General features: G+C 54.1%; 2 protein-coding genes across 2 annotated transcripts; both read left to right on the plus strand.

The window, feature by feature from the left end:
- Positions 1 to 3,704: 3,704 nt before the first annotated feature.
- Positions 3,705 to 11,907, plus strand: LOC148833227 (protein phosphatase 1 regulatory subunit 3E-like). The gene is made up of 4 exons (XM_088916083.1): positions 3,705 to 3,970; positions 4,051 to 4,168; positions 5,295 to 5,526; positions 11,690 to 11,907. Exons 1-4 carry the CDS (start codon positions 3,705 to 3,707, stop codon positions 11,905 to 11,907), a joined length of 834 nt encoding a protein of 277 aa, XP_088772209.1.
- A 2,196-nt stretch (positions 11,908 to 14,103) lies between these two features.
- LOC148833228 (interleukin-25-like) lies at positions 14,104 to 22,039 on the plus strand. The gene is made up of 3 exons (XM_088916088.1): positions 14,104 to 14,124; positions 14,951 to 15,126; positions 21,796 to 22,039. The coding sequence occupies exons 1-3, from the start codon at positions 14,104 to 14,106 to the stop codon at positions 22,037 to 22,039; spliced, it is 441 nt and encodes a 146-aa protein (XP_088772214.1).

Below are 22,039 nucleotides of genomic sequence, written 5' to 3' on the forward strand. Positions count from 1 at the left end.
ATATTATGTTCTTTATGGCCAGTGAGCGGAAAATAAGCACGAGCGACCTCTGGTGGCTGCACTATTAGCTGCATGCTGGCGGGTCGCTTGCGATACAATGATCGCACGATCTGTTTGTTAAAACGTTGTTAATGTGTGCAAATACAGAGGTTTTTAAACTGCGGCGCAGTCTGGCCAGTTCCGCTTCAGAGACTGCACTTCTGAGCGAGAGAGAAGGTGTGACTGAAAAAAATAGTGCTGTTGCCTTTAACATAAGAACAGATAAGGTCACACTTCACTGTCCCTATACAGTCTCTTGCATAAGGACTGTGTCTCTTCACAGACCCCAGCTTGCTCTCCAGGAGACACACAGACAGGGAGAGAAGCTGGGGGTCAGAGCGCAGGGTCAGCCATTTATACAGCACCCCTGGAGCAGCTGGGGTTAAGGGCCTCGCTCAGGGGCCCAGCGGAGTAGGATTCCTCTGCCAGCCGTGGGATTTGAACTAGCAACCTCCCAGCCACAGAGCCACCACTCCGCCCTCAGTTACAATGAGGAGGCCATACCCCCCAATCAGCGATCAGCAGCTCATTAATTCAGAGATCTGAATTAATTCAAGATCATTCAGAGAGCTAAATACAACTACAGAGTAAAATTAGAGTCATGTTATCACGGCTGCAACACACGGACCATGTGGAGTGGTACACGCACCATCACAGACTACAAAACACAACCCAGCTCTGTCGCACAACAGTCTGCCTCTCTTCCTGATGAGCCAAACTCATTCTATGCTCGGTTTGAGGTCAGCCACGCAGATCCAGCCAGGAAGATTCCAGAAATCCCAGACGGAAACCCACCGATCATATCCAGAGCGGATGTGTGTAAAGTCTTTAAAAAGGCCGATCCACGCAAGGCTCCTGGCCCTGATGCCATCCCATCAGGCCGTGTTCTGAAGGCATGAGCAGACCAGCTGGCAGATGTCTTCTCGGACATATTCAACCTCTCCCTAGCTCAGTCTATAGTTCCTTCCTGCTGTAAGAAAACCACCATCATCCCTGTCCCTAAGAAACCCAGAGTCAGCTGCCTGAATGACTACCGCCCTGTTGCACTCACATCAGGTATCATGAAGTGCTTCGCGGCCGGTCAAAGCACACATCTCCTCACTGCCTGACGCCCCAGACCCACTGCAGTGTGCGTATCGCCAGATCAGGTCCACAGAGGGTGCTATAGCCACTGCCCTCCATACTGCCCTCTCACACCTGGATCAGAAAGGAACATGTGTGAGAATGCTGTTTGTTGATTAGAGCTCAGCATTCAATACCATAGTGCCCTCAGAGCTTGTCATCAAGCTCCAGGACCTGCGACTGAACACCTCCCTCTGTAACTGGATCCTGGACTTGCTGACGAAACGTCCGCAGGTGGTGAGGGTGGGCACCAACATGTCCTCTACCCTGACTCTAAACACTGGAGCCGCCCAAGGCTGTGTGCTTAGCCCTGTCCTCTACTCCTTATTTACTCATGACCGTGTCGCCAGGCATGACTCAAACTCCATCATCAAGTTTGCGGACGATACAACAGTCATCGGCCTGATCACAGATGGTGAGGAGTCTGCGTACAGGGAGGAGGTTGAAACCCTGGCAGCATGGTGCCAGGAGAACAACCTCTCTCTTAACATCAGTAAGACTAAGGAGATGACTGTGGACTATAGGAAACACCAGGGAGGAGAGCACACACCTATCTACATCAATGGGACTGCAGTGGAGAGGGTCAGCAGTTTTCAGTTCCTGGGAGTTAACATCTCAGAGGACTTAACCTGGACCCACCACACCAACACCGTGGTCAAGACAGCACGGCAGCGCCTGTTCTTTCTCCGCAGGCTAAAGAAGTTCGGCATGCCGTCACATATCCAGGCCAACTTCTACAGGTGCACTATTGGGAGCATCCCGACTGGCTGCATCACTGCCTGGTGTGGGAACTGCTCCGCCCGGGATCGCAAAGTACTGCAGAGGGTGGTGAAGTCAGCGCAGCTCATCACCGGCTGTGAGCTACCAGACATCCAGGAGATCTACTCAGCTAGATGTCTGAAGAAGGCCAGGTCCATTCTCAGGGACCCCAGTCATCCCAGTCACAAACTGTTTTCCCTCCTACCATCCGGTAAACGGCACCGAAGCATTCGGTCCAAGTCCAACAGATCAGGGAACAGCTTCTACCTCCAGGCAGTAAGACTGCTAAACAGCCAAGCTGCAGCTCCTTCAGCAAGTCACCTGTACTGGCTACAGGGACACAGTTTCCACTGTATCCAGCACACTGCACTACTGGGACACACTGTCCTGCACACAGCCTGGACACAGAGCAGCTCTGTTCATATTGAGTTTTATTCAGTTTCTATTACATTATTATCTATTATCATGTAACCTTATTTTCGTAACCTTAATTTTGTGATTTTTGTGAGCTCGTAGAAAAGACATTTCAATGCCAGCAACTACTGCTGCACGCTGTATTGTTGTGCATTTGGTCAATAAACTCGGATTTGATTTGATCTTTTCCAGCCGTTTCTGGAGCGGAACCACTGTATTGCCTTCAACAACACAGCTGGGCAGCTTGTTCCCCACCCCCACCACCCTCTGTGTAAAGAAGCACCTCCTGTCCTGACTGGAGGGTCTCACCCAGCTGTGTCTGGAGAGAAGCCAGGGTATCGGCTTCAACAACATGGCTGGGCAGCTTGTTCCACACCCCCACCCCCCTCTGTGTAAAGAAGCGCCTCCTGTCCTGACTGGAGGAGCTCACCCAGCTGTGTCTGGAGAGAAGCCAGGGTATCGGCTTCAACAACATGGCTGGGCAGCTTGTTCCACACCCCCACCCCCCTCTGTGTAAAGAAGAGCCTCCTGTCCTCACTGGAGGGTCTCACCCAGCTGTGTCTGGAGAGGAGCCAGGGTATCGGCTTCAACAACACGGCTGGGCAGCTTGTTCCCCACCCCCACCCCCCTCTGTGTAAAGTGCCTGTTTCCCACCCCCTCCACCCTTTGCTCTCCAGGACCAGAGATCCCCAGACTGACTGGACTGGAGACCCCTGGACTGAGTGACACAGGAGGGGAAAGATCTTTGTCTCAGGAAAGCTTTTAACTTTTTAAGTGTACTTATCTGCAATTACTTATTAATGAGGGAGAAGCACAGGACGAGGGAAGGGCAGGGAGAGGGAGAGACAGGGAGAGAGGAGACAGAGGGAGAGAGACATCAGAAACACAGAGAGAGAAGGAGAGGAAGAGAGAGAGACAGGGAGAGACACAGGGAGAGAGGAGAAAGGAGAGAAGGATCAGAGAGACAGGGGGAGAGGGAGACACAGGGAGAGAGGAGAGAGGAGAGGAAGATCAGAGACACAGGCAGTATGGAGGAGGGGGAGGGAGCCGCACTGTGCTGGTAAACACCTCGTCGATACTGAGATGTGCAGAGCTCAGAGGGCAGGACTGCCCTGGGGCTGATAACAGAGGAGAGAGGAGAGCTCAGACTGCAGGACCGCCCTGGGGCTGATAACAGAGGAGAGAGGAGAGAGGAGAGCTCAGACTGCAGGACCGCCCTGGGGCTGACAGGAGAGGAGAGACCCGGGCTCACACGCACGGAGGAGGACAGGAGACACGGACCGGGAGACACTGGGAGACGCACAGCCGCGCAGGAGGCATCGAGGACGCACACACACACACACGGAACCGCACACACGGATCGGCGGGCCATGAACGGACCAGCGGACCTCGGTGTCACCGCGACGCGGGGAAGGATCCCGCGACCCCTGACCTGCGCCGCCGGCCTGGCCGAAAGGAGCCGGGGTCGCGACCTCCTGGCCCCGCCCTCCCCACTGTCGCCGCGGCGCCGGGCCCGCTCGGTGCCGGCCCACCCCTCCGGGGAGCCGACCCGACGCGGCCACAGCCCCGAGACCAGGAAGAGAGTACGCTTCGCCGACACGCTGGGCCTGGAGCTCATCACCGTGTGCCGCTACAGGTGAGGGAGAGGAGCAGCGGGCAGGGGGAGGAAGGAGCCGGCGATCCGGGACTCACACTGTCTCTGCTCTCGGCCTGCAGTCAGTCACATGACTCACAGGACCAGGACAGTGAGTCTGAGAGCGACTCTCCTGGCCTGGTGATGCACGTCATTCCCAACGCACCACACACAGAGAGGAAGACACCTTCATGGGCAGAGGTGACCGTGTTAATGTTCTGGAGTGTCCAGTCAGTGTGTCTGTATGAACCCCTCTCTCTCAGTGCAGTGTTAATGTTCTGGAGTGTCCAGTCAGTCAGTGTGTCTGTATGAACCCCTCTCTCTCAGTGCAGTGTTAATGTACTGGAGTGTCCAGTCAGTGTGTCTGTATGAACCCCTCTCTCTCAGTGCAGTGTTAATGTACTGGAGTGTCCAGTCAGTCAGTGTGTCTGTATGAACCCCTCTCTCTCAGTGCAGTGTTAATGTACTGGAGTGTCCAGTCAGTCAGTGTGTCTGTATGAACCCCTCTCTCTCAGTGCAGTGTTAATGTACTGGAGTGTCCAGTCAGTGTGTCTGTATGAACCCCTCTCTCTCAGTGCAGTGTTAATGTACTGGAGTGTCCAGTCAGTCAGTGTGTCTGTATGAACCCCTCTCTCTCAGTGCAGTGTTAATGTTCTGGAGTGTCCAGTCAGTGTGTCTGTATGAACCCCTCTCTCTCAGTGCAGTGTTAATGTACTGGAGTGTCCAGTCAGTGTGTCTGTATGAACCCCTCTCTCTCAGTGCAGTGTTAATGTACTGGAGTGTCCAGTCAGTGTGTCTGTATGAACCCCTCTCTCTCAGTGCAGTGTTAATGTACTGGAGTGTCCAGTCAGTCAGTGTGTCTGTATGAACCCCTCTCTCTCAGTGCAGTGTTAATGTACTGGAGTGTCCAGTCAGTCAGTGTGTCTGTATTAACCCCTCTCTCTCAGTGTAGTGTTAATGTACTGGAGTGTCCAGTCAGTGTGTCTGTATGAACCCCTCTCTCTCAGTGCAGTGTTCATGTACTGGAGTGTCCAGTCAGTCAGTGTGTCTGTATGAACCCCTCTCTCTCAGTGCAGTGTTAATGTACTGGAGTGTCCAGTCAGTGTGTCTGTATTAACCCCTCTCTCTCAGTGCAGTGTTAATGTACTGGAGTGTCCAGTCAGTCAGTGTGTCTGTATGAACCCCTCTCTCTCAGTGCAGTGTTAATGTACTGGAGTGTCCAGTCAGTCAGTGTGTCTGTATTAACCCCTCTCTCTCAGTGCAGTGTTAATGTACTGGAGTGTCCAGTCAGTCAGTGTGTCTGTATTAACCCCTCTCTCTCTCTCAGTCTGCTGTGTTGCAGTTCCAGGCCCCAGTGACCAGGCCTGATTTTGATCTGCTGGTTCGGTCTCAGGGAGTGTGTCTGGAGTCTGTGTGTGCTCAGCCTGTCTGTCTGTCTGGCACAGTGCGTGTCCAGAACATGTCTTTCCACAAGGATGTTGTGGTCCGGTACACTAATGACCACTGGAGCTCCTACAGCGAGGTCTCTGCCAGCTACCTGCCTCCTGACATCACTCACTGTGAGTCTTCCTTGTGTAACTTCTGTGTGCTGTCTGTGTGTGTTGTCTGTATTAACCCCTCTGTCTCCTCTGCGTGTTGTCTATATTAACCCCTCTGTCTCCCCTGTGTCATTTGTATTAACCCCTCTGCCTCTCTTCTGCGTGTTCTCTGTATTAACTCCTCTGTCTGCTCGTGTGTCGCCTGTATTAACCCCTCTGTCTCCCCTGTATTGTCTGTATTAACCCCTCTGTCTCCCCTGTGTGTCGTCTGTATTAACCCCTCTGTCTCCTCTGTGTGTTCTCTGTATTAACCCCTCTGTCTCCTCTGTGTCGCCTGTATTAACCCCTCTGTCTCCCCTGTATTGTCTGTATTAACCCCTCTGTCTCCCCTGTGTGTCGTCTGTATTAACCCCTCTGTCTCCTCTGTGTGTTGTCTATATTAACCCCTCTGTCTCCCCTGTCATCTGTATTAACCCCTCTGCCTCTCCTCTGTGTGTTCTCTGTATTAACCCCTCTGTCTCCCCTGTGTCGCCTGTATTAACCCCTCTGTCTCCCCTGTGTCGCCTGTATTAACCCCTCTGCCTCTCCTCTGTGTGTTCTCTGTATTAACCCCTCTGTCTCCCCTGTGTCGCCTGTATTAACCCCTCTGTCTCCCCTGTGTGTTCTCTGTATTAACCCCTCTGTCTCCCCTGTGTGTCGTCTGTATTAACCCCTCTGTCTCCCCTGTGTGTCGCCTGTATTAACCCCTCTGTCTCCCCTGTGTGTTCTCTGTATTAACCCCTCTGTCTCCCCTGTGTCGCCTGTATTAACCCCTCTGTCTCCCCTGTGTGTCGCCTGTATTAACCCCTCTGTCTCCCCTGTGTGTTCTCTGTATTAACCCCTCTGTCTCCCCTGTGTCGCCTGTATTAACCCCTCTGTCTCCCCTGTGTGTTCTCTGTATTAACCCCTCTGTCTCCCCTGTGTCGCCTGTATTAACCCCTCTGTCTCCCCTGTGTGTTCTCTGTATTAACCCCTCTGTCTCCCCTGTGTGTTCTCTGTATTAACCCCTCTGTCTCCTCTGTGTGTTCTCTGTATTAACCCCTCTGTCTCCCCTGTGTGTTCTCTGTATTAACCCCTCTGTCTCCTCTGTGTGTTCTCTGTATTAACCCCTCTGTCTCCCCTGTGTGTTCTCTGTATTAACCCCTCTGTCTCCCCTGTGTGTTCTCTGTATTAACCCCTCTGTCTCCTCTGTGTGTTCTCTGTATTAACCCCTCTGTCTCCCCTGTGTGTTCTCTGTATTAACCCCTCTGTCTCCTCTGTGTGTTCTCTGTATTAACCCCTCTGTCTCCCCTGTGTCGCCTGTATTAACCCCTCTGTCTCCTCTGTGTGTTCTCTGTATTAACCCCTCTGTCTCCCCTGTGTCGCCTGTATTAACCCCTCTGTCTCCCCTGTGTGTCGTCTGTATTAACCCCTCTGTCTCCCCTGTGTGTTCTCTGTATTAACCCCTCTGTCTACCCTGTGTGTTCTCTGTATTAACCCCTCTGTCTCCTCTGTGTGTTCTCTGTATTAACCCCTCTGTCTCCCCTGTGTGTTCTCTGTATTAACCCCTCTGTCTCCTCTGTGTGTTCTCTGTATTAACCCCTCTGTCTCCCCTGTGTGTTCTCTGTATTAACCCCTCTGTCTCCTCTGTGTGTTCTCTGTATTAACCCCTCTGTCTCCCCTGTGTGTTCTCTGTATTAACCCCTCTGTCTCCTCTGTGTGTTCTCTGTATTAACCCCTCTGTCTCCCCTGTGTGTTCTCTGTATTAACCCCTCTGTCTCCCCTGTGTGTCGCCTGTATTAACCCCTCTGTCTCCCCTGTGTCGCCTGTATTAACCCCTCTGTCTCCTCTGTGTGTTCTCTGTATTAACCCCTCTGTCTCCCCTGTGTCGCCTGTATTAACCCCTCTGTCTCCCCTGTGTCGCCTGTATTAACCCCTCTGTCTCCCCTGTGTGTCGTCTGTATTAACCCCTCTGTCTCCCCTGTGTGTTCTCTGTATTAACCCCTCTGTCTCCTCTGTGTGTTCTCTGTATTAACCCCTCTGTCTCCCCTGTGTGTTCTCTGTATTAACCCCTCTGTCTCCTCTGTGTGTTCTCTGTATTAACCCCTCTGTCTCCCCTGTGTGTTCTCTGTATTAACCCCTCTGTCTCCTCTGTGTGTTCTCTGTATTAACCCCTCTGTCTCCCCTGTGTGTTCTCTGTATTAACCCCTCTGTCTCCTCTGTGTGTTCTCTGTATTAACCCCTCTGTCTCCCCTGTGTGTCGCCTGTATTAACCCCTCTGTCTCCCCTGTGTCGCCTGTATTAACCCCTCTGTCTCCTCTGTGTGTTCTCTGTATTAACCCCTCTGTCTCCCCTGTGTCGCCTGTATTAACCCCTCTGTCTCCCCTGTGTCGCCTGTATTAACCCCTCTGTCTCCCCTGTGTGTCGTCTGTATTAACCCCTCTGTCTCCCCTGTGTGTTCTCTGTATTAACCCCTCTGTCTACCCTGTGTGTTCTCTGTATTAACCCCTCTGTCTCCTCTGTGTGTTCTCTGTATTAACCCCTCTGTCTCCCCTGTGTGTTCTCTGTATTAACCCCTCTGTCTCCTCTGTGTGTTCTCTGTATTAACCCCTCTGTCTCCCCTGTGTGTTCTCTGTATTAACCCCTCTGTCTCCCCTGTGTGTTCTCTGTATTAACCCCTCTGTCTCCTCTGTGTGTTCTCTGTATTAACCCCTCTGTCTCCCCTGTGTGTTCTCTGTATTAACCCCTCTGTCTCCTCTGTGTGTTCTCTGTATTAACCCCTCTGTCTCCCCTGTGTGTTCTCTGTATTAACCCCTCTGTCTCCTCTGTGTGTTCTCTGTATTAACCCCTCTGTCTCCCCTGTGTGTTCTCTGTATTAACCCCTCTGTCTCCTCTGTGTGTTCTCTGTATTAACCCCTCTGTCTCCCCTGTGTGTCGCCTGTATTAACCCCTCTGTCTCCTCTGTGTGTTCTCTGTATTAACCCCTCTGTCTCCCCTGTGTGTCGCCTGTATTAACCCCTCTGTCTCCTCTGTGTGTTCTCTGTATTAACCCCTCTGTCTCCCCTGTGTGTCGTCTGTATTAACCCCTCTGTCTCCCCTGTGTGTTCTCTGTATTAACCCCTCTGTCTCCCCTGTGTGTCGCCTGTATTAACCCCTCTGTCTCCTCTGTGTGTTCTCTGTATTAACCCCTCTGTCTCCCCTGTGTGTCGTCTGTATTAACCCCTCTGTCTCCCCTGTGTGTCGCCTGTATTAACCCCTCTGTCTCCCCTGTGTGTCGTCTGTATTAACCCCTCTGTCTCCCCTGTGTGTCCTCTGTATTAACCCCTCTGTCTCCCCTGTGTGTTCTCTTTATTAACCCCTCTGTCTCCCCTGTGTGTCCTCTGTATTAACCCCTCTGTCTCCCCAGTGTGTTCTCTGTATTAACCCCTCTGTCTCCCCTGTGTGTCCTCTGTATTAACCCCTCTGTCTCCTCTGTGTGTTCTCTGTATTAACCCCTCTGTCTCCTCTGTGTGTCCTCTGTATTAACCCCTCTGTCTCCCCTGTGTGTCGTCTGTATTAACCCCTCTGTCTCCCCTGTGTGTTCTCTGTATTAACCCCTCTGTCTCCCCGTGTCGCCTGTATTAACCCCTCTGTCTCCTCTGTGTGTTCTCTGTATTAACCCCTCTGTCTCCCCTGTGTGTCGTCTGTATTAACCCCTCTCTCTCCTCTGTGTGTCCTCTGTATTAACCCCTCTGTCTCCCCTGTGTGTTCTCTGTATTAACCCCTCTGTCTCCCCTGTGTCGTCTGTATTAACCCCTCTGTCTCCTCTGTGTGTTCTCTGTATTAACCCCTCTGTCTCCCCTGTGTGTCGCCTGTATTAACCCCTCTGTCTCCCCTGTGTCGTCTGTATTAACCCCTCTGTCTCCTCTGTGTGTTCTCTGTATTAACCCCTCTGTCTCCCCTGTGTGTCGTCTGTATTAACCCCTCTGTCTCCCCTGTGTCGTCTGTATTAACCCCTCTGTCTCCTCTGTGTGTTCTCTGTATTAACCCCTCTGTCTCCCCTGTGTGTTCTCTGTATTAACCCCTCTGTCTCCTCTGTGTGTTCTCTGTATTAACCCCTCTGTCTCCCCTGTGTGTCGTCTGTATTAACCCCTCTGTCTCCCCTGTGTCGTCTGTATTAACCCCTCTGTCTCCTCTGTGTGTTCTCTGTATTAACCCCTCTGTCTCCCCTGTGTGTTCTCTGTATTAACCCCTCTGTCTCCCCTGTGTGTTCTCTGTATTAACCCCTGTCTCCCCTGTGTGTTCTCTGTATTAACCCCTCTGTCTCCCCTGTGTGTTCTCTGTATTAACCCCTGTCTCCCCTGTGTGTTCTCTGTATTAACCCCTCTGTCTCCCCTGTGTCGTCTGTATTAACCCCTCTGTCTCCTCTGTGTGTTCTCTGTATTAACCCCTCTGTCTCCCCTGTGTGTCGCCTGTATTAACCCCTCTGTCTCCCCTGTGTCGTCTGTATTAACCCCTCTGTCTCCCCTGTGTGTCGCCTGTATTAACCCCTCTGTGTGTCCTCTGTATTAACCCCTCTGTCTCCCCTGTGTGTCCTCTGTATTAACCCCTCTGTCTCCCCTGTGTGTCCTCTGTATTAACCCCTCTGTCTCCTCTGTGTGTCCTCTGTATTAACCCCTCTGTCTCCCCTGTGTGTCCTCTGTATTAACCCCTCTGTCTCCTCTGTGTGTTCTCTGTATTAACCCCTCTGTCTCCCCTGTGTGTCCTCTGTATTAACCCCTCTGTCTCCCCTGTGTGTCCTCTGTATTAACCCCTCTGTCTCCTCTGTGTGTCCTCTGTATTAACCCCTCTGTCTCCCCTGTGTGTCGTCTGTATTAACCCCTCTGTCTCCCCTTTGTGTCCTCTGTATTAACCCCTCTGTCTCCCCTGTGTGTTCTCTGTATTAACCCCTCTGTCTCCCCTGTGTGTTCTCTGTATTAACCCCTCTGTCTCCCCGTGTCGCCTGTATTAACCCCTCTGTCTCCTCTGTGTGTTCTCTGTATTAACCCCTCTGTCTCCCCTGTGTGTCGTCTGTATTAACCCCTCTGTCTCCTCTGTGTGTTCTCTGTATTAACCCCTCTGTCTCCCCTGTGTGTCGTCTGTATTAACCCCTCTGTCTCCCCTGTGTGTTCTCTGTATTAACCCCTGTCTCCCCTGTGTGTTCTCTGTATTAACCCCTCTGTCTCCTCTGTGTGTTCTCTGTATTAACCCCTCTGTCTCCCCTGTGTGTTCTCTGTATTAACCCCTCTGTCTCCTCTGTGTTCTCTGTATTAACCCCTCTGTCTCCCCTGTGTGTTCTCTGTATTAACCCCTCTGTCTCCCCTGTGTGTTCTCTGTATTAACCCCTCTGTCTCCTCTGTGTGTTCTCTGTATTAACCCCTCTGTCTCCCCTGTGTGTCGTCTGTATTAACCCCTCTGTCTCCTCTGTGTGTTCTCTGTATTAACCCCTCTGTCTCCCCTGTGTGTCGCCTGTATTAACCCCTCTGTCTCCCCTGTGTGTTCTCTGTATTAACCCCTCTGTCTCCTCTGTGTGTTCTCTGTATTAACCCCTCTGTCTCCCCTGCGTGTTCTCTGTATTAACCCCTCTGTCTCCCCTGTGTGTTCTCTGTATTAACCCCTCTGTCTCCTCTGTGTGTTCTCTGTATTAACCCCTCTGTCTCCCCTGCGTGTTCTCTGTATTAACCCCTCTGTCTCCCCTGTGTGTCGCCTGTATTAACCCCTCTGTCTCCCCTGTGTGTCGCCTGTATTAACCCCTCTGTCTCCCCTGTGTGTTCTCTGTATTAACCCCTCTGTCTCCCCTGTGTGTCGCCTGTATTAACCCCTCTGTCTCCCCTGTGTGTTCTCTGTATTAACCCCTCTGTCTCCCCTGTGTGTCGCCTGTATTAACCCCTCTGTCTCCCCTGTGTGTTCTCTGTATTAACCCCTCTGTCTCCCCTGTGTGTTCTCTGTATTAACCCCTCTGTCTCCCCTGTGTGTCGCCTGTATTAACCCCTCTGTCTCCCCTGTGTGTCGCCTGTATTAACCCCTCTGTCTCCCCTGTGTGTTCTCTGTATTAACCCCTCTGTCTCCCCTGTGTGTTCTCTGTATTAACCCCTCTGTCTCCCCTGTGTGTCCTCTGTATTAACCCCTCTCTCTCCTTCTCTCCCAGTTTCCCTCAGCACAGATCGCTTCCAGTTCCGTCTGCCCCTGCCCCCTGCCCCCCCCGGCCCGGGCGCCCCCCCCCCGCGCCTCGAGTTTGCCGTCTGCTACCGCGTCGGGGGGCAGGAGTACTGGGACAGCCACGGCGGCGCCAACTACGCCCTCTGCTGGCGTCCTCCCTCCCTGGCCCCGGCCCAGCAGGACTCGGCCTGGATCCACTTCATCTAGGCGGCGCCGTGGCTGGCCCGGCTCCAGCTGACACCGGAAGGAATAAAGCAGTGTTTTCTGGGAGAAACGGAAGCCGTGTCTGGTGCTTGTGTTGCCTGGAGCTGATTACGGGAGCTGGTGGGATGGGGGGGGGGGGGGGGGGCTGGAGTTCTGGGGCGCCTCGCTGCTGATCGGGCGAACCGATCGGATTATTGGGGGTGCGGGAGGCCGGGAGCCAAGCGCGGGTGCTGCACCCCCCCAGTGAGAGGGGTCACAGACGAGAGGACTCCGTCCAGCCCCGCTGACCCGCTTGGTCATTCGTACCTAACTGACCGCAGGATCTCATCCCACTGTCTGTTCCCCACCCCCACCGCCCTCTGTGTAAAGAAGAGCCTCCTGTCCTGACTGGAGGAGCTCACCCAGCTGTGTCCTGAGAGAAGCCAGGGTATCGGCTTCAACAACAGGGCTGGGCAGCTTGTTCCCCACCCCCACCCCCCTCTGTGTAAAGAAGAGCCTCCTGTCCTGACTGGAATAGCTCTCACAGCTGTGTCTGGAGAGAAGCCAGGGTATCGGCTTCAACAACATGGCTGGGCAGCTTGTTCCCCACCCCCACCCCCCTCTGTGTAAAGAAGAGCCTCCTGTCCTGACTGGAGGAGCTCTCCCAGCTGTGTCTGGAGAGGAGCCAGGGTATCGGCTTCAACAACATGGCTGGGCAGCTTGTTCCCCACCCCCACCCCCCTCTGTGTAAAGAAGAGCCTCCTGTCCTGACTGGAATAGCTCTCACAGCTGTGTCTGGAGAGAAGCCAGGGTATCGGCTTCAACAACATGGCTGGGCAGCTTGTTCCCCACCCCCACCCCCCTCTGTGTAAAGAAGAGCCTCCTGTCCTGACTGGAGGAGCTCTCCCAGCTGTGTCTGGAGAGGAGCCAGGGTATCGGCTTCAACAACATGGCTGGGCAGCTTGTTCCCCACCCCCACCCCCCTCTGTGTAAAGAAGAGCCTCCTGTCCTGACTGGAGGAGCTCACCCAGCTGTGTCTGGAGAGAAGCCAGGGTATCGGCTTCAACAACATGGCTGGGCAGCTTGTTCCCCACCCCCACCACCCTCTGTGTAAAGAAGCGCCTCCTGTCCTGACTGGAGGGTCTCACCCAGCTGTGTCTGGAGAGGAGCCAGGGTATCGGCTTCAACAACAGGGCTGGGCAGCTTGTTCCCCACCCCCACCCCCCTCTGTGTAAAGAAGAGCCTCCTGTCCTGACTGGAGGAGCTCATCCAGCTGTGTCCTGAGAGAAGCCAGGGTATCGGCTTCAACAACATGGCTGGGCAGCTTGTTCCACACCCCCACCCCCCTCTGTGTAAATATAGTTTCCACTGGTGGCCTCTGCATCTTTGTCAAGGCCACGTTCCGGTCTGTCTGAACAGCTGGGTCAGTCTCCTCCATGTTAGCAAGTGTAGAGATTGCGTGTCCTTAGCCTGGGGACGGGAGCCGCGGCCCCAGCGTCTGTTTCTCTCTCTCTCTCTCGTCCTGCTCCTCTCACTTCTCCCTCTCCCTCCTCACCTGCCCTGGATGGGGTCGGCTCCACACCCCCACCCCCCCCTGATCTTCGATGACACGGTGGAACTAATGGAGGGCATTCTGAGATCAGGGAGAGATGAATGAAATGAATATTTCGAACCTGCCCGATGTTTACACGGCACAGCTGTGAGACACAGTTCTGGAAACAGCAGAACAAAAATAGACTTCTGACACGACACACAGGTCCTGAATAATGCAGCAGGATTTTCCGAGATCCGTGAAACGGGACGCGCGCGGGGGTCGGGGATGCGGGGGTCAAGTCAGCGTGACCTTTAGCGCGTGAATCAGGGCCGACAGGAGAACCCTCGCGCTTGACCTTTCCGTCAGCACGTGCACAAAGGGGAGCGGTGTTTCCCCCCACGAGCGGCACGAGCGGGGCTGTTGCTTTTTCCACTGCGTGGGTCCCGGGAGCGTTGGTGTTCGCGCGGGCCGGGGCGGCGGCGGCCGTGACGTGAGGGCGCGCGAGCCCCGGAACGCCGCGGCTCCGCGCTGGAAAGCCGCCTCGAGCCCCCCCTCCCCCCGCGTGACGTCACTGCTCCGGAGCACGGCCTCGCGCCGGGAGCATAAAAGCCGGCCATGGCGAGCGCGAGCCCCACCGCTGCACTCCGACCTCCGCGCTTCCGTCCTCGTGCGAGCGTCTCGTTGCCATGGCAGACAGGACTTTACAGGTGAGACCCCGCGGGAGTTTCTACTGCTCAGGGTTTCTTCCTGATCTTTCCTTCATGCGCGTCCTGGACTGGTCTCCTGTACTGGACTGTAGCTCCTATTGGAACAGACTGTTCTCCTGTACTGGACTGTAGCTCCTATTGTAACTGGACTGGTCTACTGTACTGGGACTGTAGCTCCTATTGTAACTGGACTGTTCTACTGTACTGGGACTGTAGCTCCTATTGTAACTGGACTGGTCTACTGTACTGGACTGTAGCTCCTATTGTAACTGGACTGTTCTACTGTACTGGGACTGTAGCTCCTATTGTAACTGGACTGGTCTACTGTACTGGGACTGTAGCTCCTATTGTAACTGGACTGTTCTACTGTACTGGGACTGTAGCTCCTATTGTAACTGGACTGGTCTACTGTACTGGACTGTAGCTCCTATTGTAACTGGACTGTTCTACTGTACTGGGACTGTAGCTCCTATTGTAACTGGACTGTTCTGCTGTACTGGGACTGTAGCTCCTATTGTAACTGGACTGTTCTACTGTACTGGGACTGTAGCTCCTATTGTAACTGGACTGTTCTGCTGTACTGGGACTGTAGCTCCTATTGTAACTGGACTGTTCTACTGTACTGGGACTGTAGCTCCTATTGTAACTGGACTGTTCTGCTGTACTGGGACTGTAGCTCCTATTGTAACTGGACTGTTCTACTGTACTGGGACTGTAGCTCCTATTGTAACAGGACTGGTCTACTGTACAGGACTGTAGCTCATACTGTAACAGGATGGTTGTACTGTAGCTCCACTGACAGTATCTGTCTGTTCCTGTGTTCCAGTGTGCCCTGCTCTTGGTCTGCCCCCTGTGGTCATTCTCTCACCAGAATGAGACCTGTGTGGAGAGCTGCTGTTCTGGTGAGGATCTGAATCGGACCATGAGCTCCTTGCTCACCCTCCCAGAACCACCTCAGCTCCTCAACCCGTTCAATAGGTCCCTCTCGCCCTGGACCTACCGGTGAGTATGCGCATGTTCATGTTCTTGTTCATGTTAAGTGTGTGTATGCAACAGCTGAGTCATTGTGTAAGGGGATCTGTTTGTCTCGACAGCCATGCGCCTGTCTTAATGTGTCTGTGTGTGTCTGTGTCTTGTCCAGTGTGCACGAGGACGTGAACATGTTCCCCAGCCCTGTGCCTGTCTCAGTGTGTGTGTCTTTGTCTTGTCTAGAGTGCACGAGGACATGAACATGTTCCCCAGCCCTGTGCCTGTCTCACTGTGTGTGTGTGTGTGTGTGTGTGTGTGTGTGTGTGTGTGTCTTGTCCAGTGTGCACGAGGACGTGAACATGTTCCCCAGCCCTGTGCCTGTCTCAGTGTGTGTGTCTTGTCCAGTGTGCACGAGGACGTGAACATGTTCCCCAGCCCTGTGCCTGTCTCAGTGTGTGTGTGTGTCTTGTCCAGTGTGCACGAGGACGTGAACATGTTCCCCAGCCCTGTGCCTGTCTCAGTGTGTGTCTGTGTCTTGTCCAGTGTGCACGAGGATGTGAACATGTTCCCCAGCCCTGTGCCTGTCTCAGTGTGTGTCTGTGTCTTGTCCAGTGTGCATGAGGACGTGAACATGTTCCCCAGCCCTGTGGCTGTCTCAGTGTGTGTCTTTATCTTGTCCAGAGTGCACGAGGACATGAACATGTTCCCCAGCCCTGTGCCTGTCTCACTGTGTGTGTGTGTGTGTCTTGTCCAGTGTGCACGAGGACGTGAACATGTTCCCCAGCCCTGTGCCTGTCTCACTGTGTGTGTCTGTGTCTTGTCCAGTGTGCACGAGGACGTGAACATGTTCCCCAGCCCTGTGCCTGTCTCAGTGTGTGTGTCTGTGTCTTGTCCAGAGTGCACGAGGACGTGAACATGTTCCCCAGCCCTGTGCCTGTCTCACTGTGTGTGTCTGTGTCTTGTCCAGAGTGCACGAGGACGTGAACATGTTCCCCAGCCCTGTGCCTGTCTCACTGTGTGTGTCTGTGTCTTGTCCAGTGTGCACGAGGACGTGAACATGTTCCCCAGCCCTGTGCCTGTCTCAGTGTGTGTGTCTGTGTCTTGTCCAGAGTGCACGAGGACGTGAACATGTTCCCCAGCCCTGTGCCTGTCTCGGTGTGTGTATGTGTCTTGTCCAGAGTGCACGAGGACGTGAACATGTTCCCAAGCCCTGCGCCTGTCTCAGTGTGTGTGTCTTTGTCTTGTCCAGAGTGTATGAGGACGTGAACATGTTCCCCAGTCCTGTGCCTGTCTCAGTGTGTGTGTCTTTGTCTTGTCCAGAGTGTATGAGTAAGTGAACATGTTCCCCAGCCCTGTGCCTGTCTCAGTGTGTGTCTGTGTCTTGTCCAGTGTGCACGAGGATGTGAACATGTTCCCCAGCCCTGCTCCTGTCTCAGTGTGTGTCTTGTCCAGTGTGCACGAGGACGTGAACATGTTCCCCAGCCCTGTGGCTGTCTCAGTGTGTGTCTGTGTCTTGTCCAGTGTGCACGAGGATGTGAACATGTTCCCCAGCCCTGCTCCTGTCTCAGTGTGTGTCTTGTCCAGTGTGCACGAGGACGTGAACATGTTCCCCAGCCCTGTGCCTGTCTCAGTGTGTGTGTGTGTCTTGTCCAGTGTGCACGAGGACGTGAACATGTTCCCCAGCCCTGTACCTGTCTCAGTGTGTGTCTGTGTCTTGTCCAGTGTGCATGAGGACGTGAACATGTTCCCCAGCCCTGTGCCTGTCTCAGTGTGTGTGTGTGTGTGTGTGTGTGTGTGTGTGTGTGTGTGTCTTGTCCAGTGTGCATGAGGACGTGAACATGTTCCCCAGCCCTGTGCCTGTCTCAGTATGTGTGTGTGTGTGTGTGTGTGTGTGTGTGTGTGTGTGTGTCTTGTCCAGTGTGCACGAGGACGTGAACATGTTCCCCAGCCCTGTGCCTGTCTCAGTATGTGTGTGTGTGTGTGTGTGTGTGTGTGTGTGTGTGTGTGTCTTGTCCAGTGTGCACGAGGACGTGAACATGTTTCCCAGCCCTGTGGCTGTCTCAGTGTGTGTCTGTGTCTTGTCCAGTGTGCACGAGGACGTGAACATGTTCCCCAGCCCTGTGCCTGTCTCAATGTGTGTGTCTGTGTCTTGTCCAGAGTGCACGAGGACGTGAACATGTTCCCCAGCCCTGTGCCTGTCTCACTGTGTGTGTCTGTGTCTTGTCCAGAGTGCACGAGGACGTGAACATGTTCCCCAGCCCTGTGCCTGTCTCAGTGTGTGTGTCTGTGTCTTGTCCAGTGTGCACCAGGACGTGAACATGTTCCCCAGCCCTGTGCCTGTCTCGGTGTGTGTCTTTATCTTGTCCAGAGTGCACGAGGACGTGAACATGTTCCCCAGCCCTGTGCCTGTCTCACTGTGTGTGTCTGTGTCTTGTCCAGAGTGCACGAGGACGTGAACATGTTCCCCAGCCCTGCGCCTGTCTCGGTGTGTGTGTGTGTCTTGTCCAGTGTGCACCAGGACGTGAACATGTTCCCCAGCCCTGTGCCTGTCTCAGTGTGTGTGTCTTTGTCTTGTCTAGAGTGCACGAGGACATGAACATGTTCCCCAGCCCTGTGCCTGTCTCACTGTGTGTGTCTGTGTCTTGTCCAGTGTGCACGAGGATGTGAACATGTTCCCCAGCCCTGTGCCTGTCTCAGTGTGTGTGTCTTTGTCTTGTCTAGAGTGCACGAGGACATGAACATGTTCCCCAGCCCTGTGCCTGTCTCACTGTGTGTGTGTGTGTGTGTGTGTGTGTGTGTGTGTGTGTGTGTGTGTGTGTGTGTGTGTGTGTGTGTGTCTTGTCCAGTGTGCACGAGGACGTGAACATGTTCCCCAGCCCTGTGCCTGTCTCAGTGTGTGTGTGTGTCTTGTCCAGTGTGCACGAGGACATGAACATGTTCCCCAGCCCTGTGCCTGTCTCACTGTGTGTGTGTGTGTGTCTTGTCCAGTGTGCACGAGGACGTGAACATGTTCCCCAGCCCTGTGCCTGTCTCACTGTGTGTGTCTGTGTCTTGTCCAGAGTGCACGAGGACGTGAACATGTTCCCCAGCCCTGTGCCTGTCTCAGTGTGTGTGTCTGTGTCTTGTCCAGAGTGCACGAGGACGTGAACATGTTCCCCAGCCCTGCGCCTGTCTCGGTGTGTGTGTGTGTGTGTGTGTGTGTGTGTGTGTGTGTGTGTGTGTCTTGTCCAGTGTGCACGAGGATGTGAACATGTTCCCCAGCCCTGTGCCTGTCTCGGTGTGTGTATGTGTCTTGTCCAGAGTGCACGAGGACGTGAACATGTTCCCCAGTCCTGTGCCTGTCTCGGTGTGTGTGTGTGTGTGTGTGTCTTGTCCAGAGTGCACGAGGACATGAACATGTTCCCCAGCCCTGTGCCTGTCTCGGTGTGTGTATGTGTCTTGTCCAGAGTGCACGAGGACGTGAACATGTTCCCCAGTCCTGTGCCTGTCTCGGTGTGTGTGTGTCTTGTCCAGAGTGCACGAGGACATGAACATGTTCCCCAGCCCTGTGCCTGTCTCGGTGTGTGTATGTGTCTTGTCCAGAGTGCACGAGGACGTGAACATGTTCCCAAGCCCTGCGCCTGTCTCAGTGTGTGTGTCTTTGTCTTGTCCAGAGTGTATGAGGACGTGAACATGTTCCCCAGTCCTGTGCCTGTCTCAGTGTGTGTGTCTTTGTCTTGTCCAGAGTGTATGAGTAAGTGAACATGTTCCCCAGCCCTGTGCCTGTCTCAGTGTGTGTCTGTGTCTTGTCCAGTGTGCATGAGGACGTGAACATGTTCCCCAGCCCTGTGGCTGTCTCAGTGTGTGTCTGTGTCTTGTCCAGTGTGCACGAGGATGTGAACATGTTCCCCAGCCCTGCTCCTGTCTCAGTGTGTGTCTTGTCCAGTGTGCACGAGGACGTGAACATGTTCCCCAGCCCTGTGCCTGTCTCAGTGTGTGTGTCTTTGTCTTGTCCAGAGTGTATGAGGACGTGAACATGTTCCCCAGCCCTGTGCCTGTCTCAGTGTGTGTGTGTGTCTTGTCCAGTGTGCATGAGGACGTGAACATGTTCCCCAGCCCTGTGGCTGTCTCAGTGTGTGTGTGTGTCTTGTCCAGTGTGCATGAGGACATGAACATGTTCCCCAGCCCTGCTCCTGTCTCAGTGTGTGTCTTGTCCAGTGTGCACGAGGACGTGAACATGTTCCCCAGCCCTGTGCCTGTCTCAGTGTGTGTGTCTTTGTCTTGTCCAGAGTGTATGAGGACGTGAACATGTTCCCCAGCCCTGTGCCTGTCTCAGTGTGTGTGTGTGTCTTGTCCAGTGTGCACGAGGACGTGAACATGTTCCCCAGCCCTGTACCTGTCTCAGTGTGTGTCTGTGTCTTGTCCAGTGTGCATGAGGACGTGAACATGTTCCCCAGCCCTGTGCCTGTCTCAGTGTGTGTTTGTGTGTGTGTGTGTGTGTGTGTGTCTTGTCCAGTGTGCACGAGGACGTGAACATGTTCCCCAGCCCTGTGGCTGTCTCAGTGTGTGTCTGTGTCTTGTCCAGAGTGCACGAGGACGTGAACATGTTCCCCAGCCCTGCGCCTGTCTCAGTGTGTGTGTCTGTGTCTTGTCCAGAGTGCACGAGGACGTGAACATGTTCCCCAGCCCTGCGCCTGTCTCAGTGTGTGTGTCTTTGTCTTGTCCAGAGTGCACGAGGATGTGAACATGTTCCCCAGCCCTGTGCCTGTCTCAGTGTGTGTGTCTGTGTCTTGTCCAGAGTGCACGAGGACATGAACATGTTCCCCAGCCCTGCACCTGTCTCATTGTGTGTGTCTGTGTCTTGTCCAGAGTGCACGAGGACGTGAACATATTCCCCAGCCCTGCGCCTGTCTCAGTGTGTGTGTCTTTGTCTTGTCCAGAGTGCACGGGGGCGTGAACATGTTCCCCAGCCCTGCGCCTGTCTCAGTGTGTGTGTGTGTCTTGTCCAGTGTGCACGAGGACGTGAACATGTTCCCCAGCCCTGTGCCTGTCTCAGTGTGTGTGTCTTTGTCTTGTCCAGAGTGCACGAGGACGTGAACATGTTCCCCAGCCCTGTGCCTGTCTCAGTGTGTGTGTGTCTGTGTCTTGTCCAGAGTGCACGAGGACGTGAACATGTTCCTCAGCCCTGCACCTGTCTCAGTGTGTGTGTCTTTGTCTTGTCCAGAGTGCACGAGGACGTGAACATGTTCCCCAGCCCTGCGCCTGTCTCAGTGTGTGTGTCTGTCTGTGTCTTGTCCAGAGTGCACGAGGACGTGAACATATTCCCCAGCCCTGCGCCTGTCTCAGTGTGTCTGTCTGTGTCTTTTCCAGAGTGCACGAGGACGTGAACATATTCCCCAGCCCTGTGCCTGTCTCAGTGTGTGTGTCTGTGTCTTGTCCAGAGTGCACGAGGACGTGAACATGTTCCCCAGCCCTGTGCCTGTCTCATTGTGTGTGTCTTTGTCTTGTCCAGAGTGCACAAGGACGTGAACATGTTCCCCAGCCCTGTGCCTGTCTCACTGTGTGTGTGTGTGTCTTGTCCAGTGTGCACGAGGACGTGAACATGTTCCCCAGCCCTGCGCCTGTCTCAGTGTGTGTGTCTTTGTCTTGTCCAGAGTGCACGAGGACGTGAACATATTCCCCAGCCCTGTGCCTGTCTCAGTGTGTGTGTCTGTGTCTTGTCCAGAGTGCACGAGGACGTGAACATGTTCCCCAGCCCTGTGCCTGTCTCAGTGTGTGTGTCTGTGTCTTGTCCAGAGTGCACGAGGACGTGAACATGTTCCCCAGCCCTGTGCCTGTCTCAGTGTGCGTGTGTCTGTGTCTTGTCCAGAGTGCACGAGGACGTGAACATGTTCCCCAGCCCTGCACCTGTCTCAGTGTGTGTGTCTTTGTCTTGTCCAGAGTGCACGAGGACGTGAACATGTTCCCCAGCCCTGCGCCTGTCTCAGTGTGTCTGTCTGTGTCTTGTCCAGAGTGCACGAGGACGTGAACATATTCCCCAGCCCTGCGCCTGTCTCAGTGTGTGTGTCTGTGTCTTGTCCAGAGTGCACGAGGACGTGAACATGTTCCCCAGCCCTGCGCCTGTCTCAGTGTGTGTGTCTTTGTCTTGTCCAGAGTGCACGAGGACGTGAACATATTCCCCAGCCCTGTGCCTGTCTCAGTGTGTGTGTCTGTGTCTTGTCCAGAGTGCACGAGGACGTGAACATGTTCCCCAGCCCTGTGCCTGTCTCAGTGTGTGTGTCTGTGTCTTGTCCAGAGTGCACGAGGACGTGAACATGTTCCCCAGCCCTGTGCCTGTCTCAGTGTGCGTGTGTCTGTGTCTTGTCCAGAGTGCACGAGGACGTGAACATGTTCCCCAGCCCTGCACCTGTCTCAGTGTGTGTGTCTTTGTCTTGTCCAGAGTGCACGAGGACGTGAACATGTTCCCCAGCCCTGCGCCTGTCTCAGTGTGTCTGTCTGTGTCTTGTCCAGAGTGCACGAGGACGTGAACATATTCCCCAGCCCTGCGCCTGTCTCAGTGTGTGTGTCTGTGTCTTGTCCAGAGTGCACGAGGACGTGAACATGTTCCCCAGCCCTGTGCCTGTCTCAGTGTGTGTGTCTTTGTCTTGTCCAGAGTGCACGAGGACGTGAACATATTCCCCAGCCCTGCGCCTGTCTCATTGTGTGTGTCTTTGTCTTGTCCAGAGTGCACAAGGACGTGAACATGTTCCCCAGCCGCGTGCAGGTGGCGGTGTGTAACACCACGCGCTGTGTGGACAGATCCTCTACGCTGTCCAGTTGCGGAGGCCTGCGCCACTTCAACTCCGTTCCTCTCAACCACAGCATCCCGGTGGTGTTCCGGCGCAGCTGTGCCGGCGGGCAGTACCGGCTGGAGCAGGGCTTCTTCTCCGTGACCGTGGGCTGCACCTGCGTCCAGGCCCTCATGTGA

The sequence above is a fragment of the Atractosteus spatula genome, chromosome 5 (genome assembly GCF_055471065.1).
Source record: "Atractosteus spatula isolate fAtrSpa1 chromosome 5, fAtrSpa1.hap1, whole genome shotgun sequence".
In the NCBI taxonomy this organism is placed as follows: domain Eukaryota; kingdom Metazoa; phylum Chordata; class Actinopteri; order Semionotiformes; family Lepisosteidae; genus Atractosteus; species Atractosteus spatula.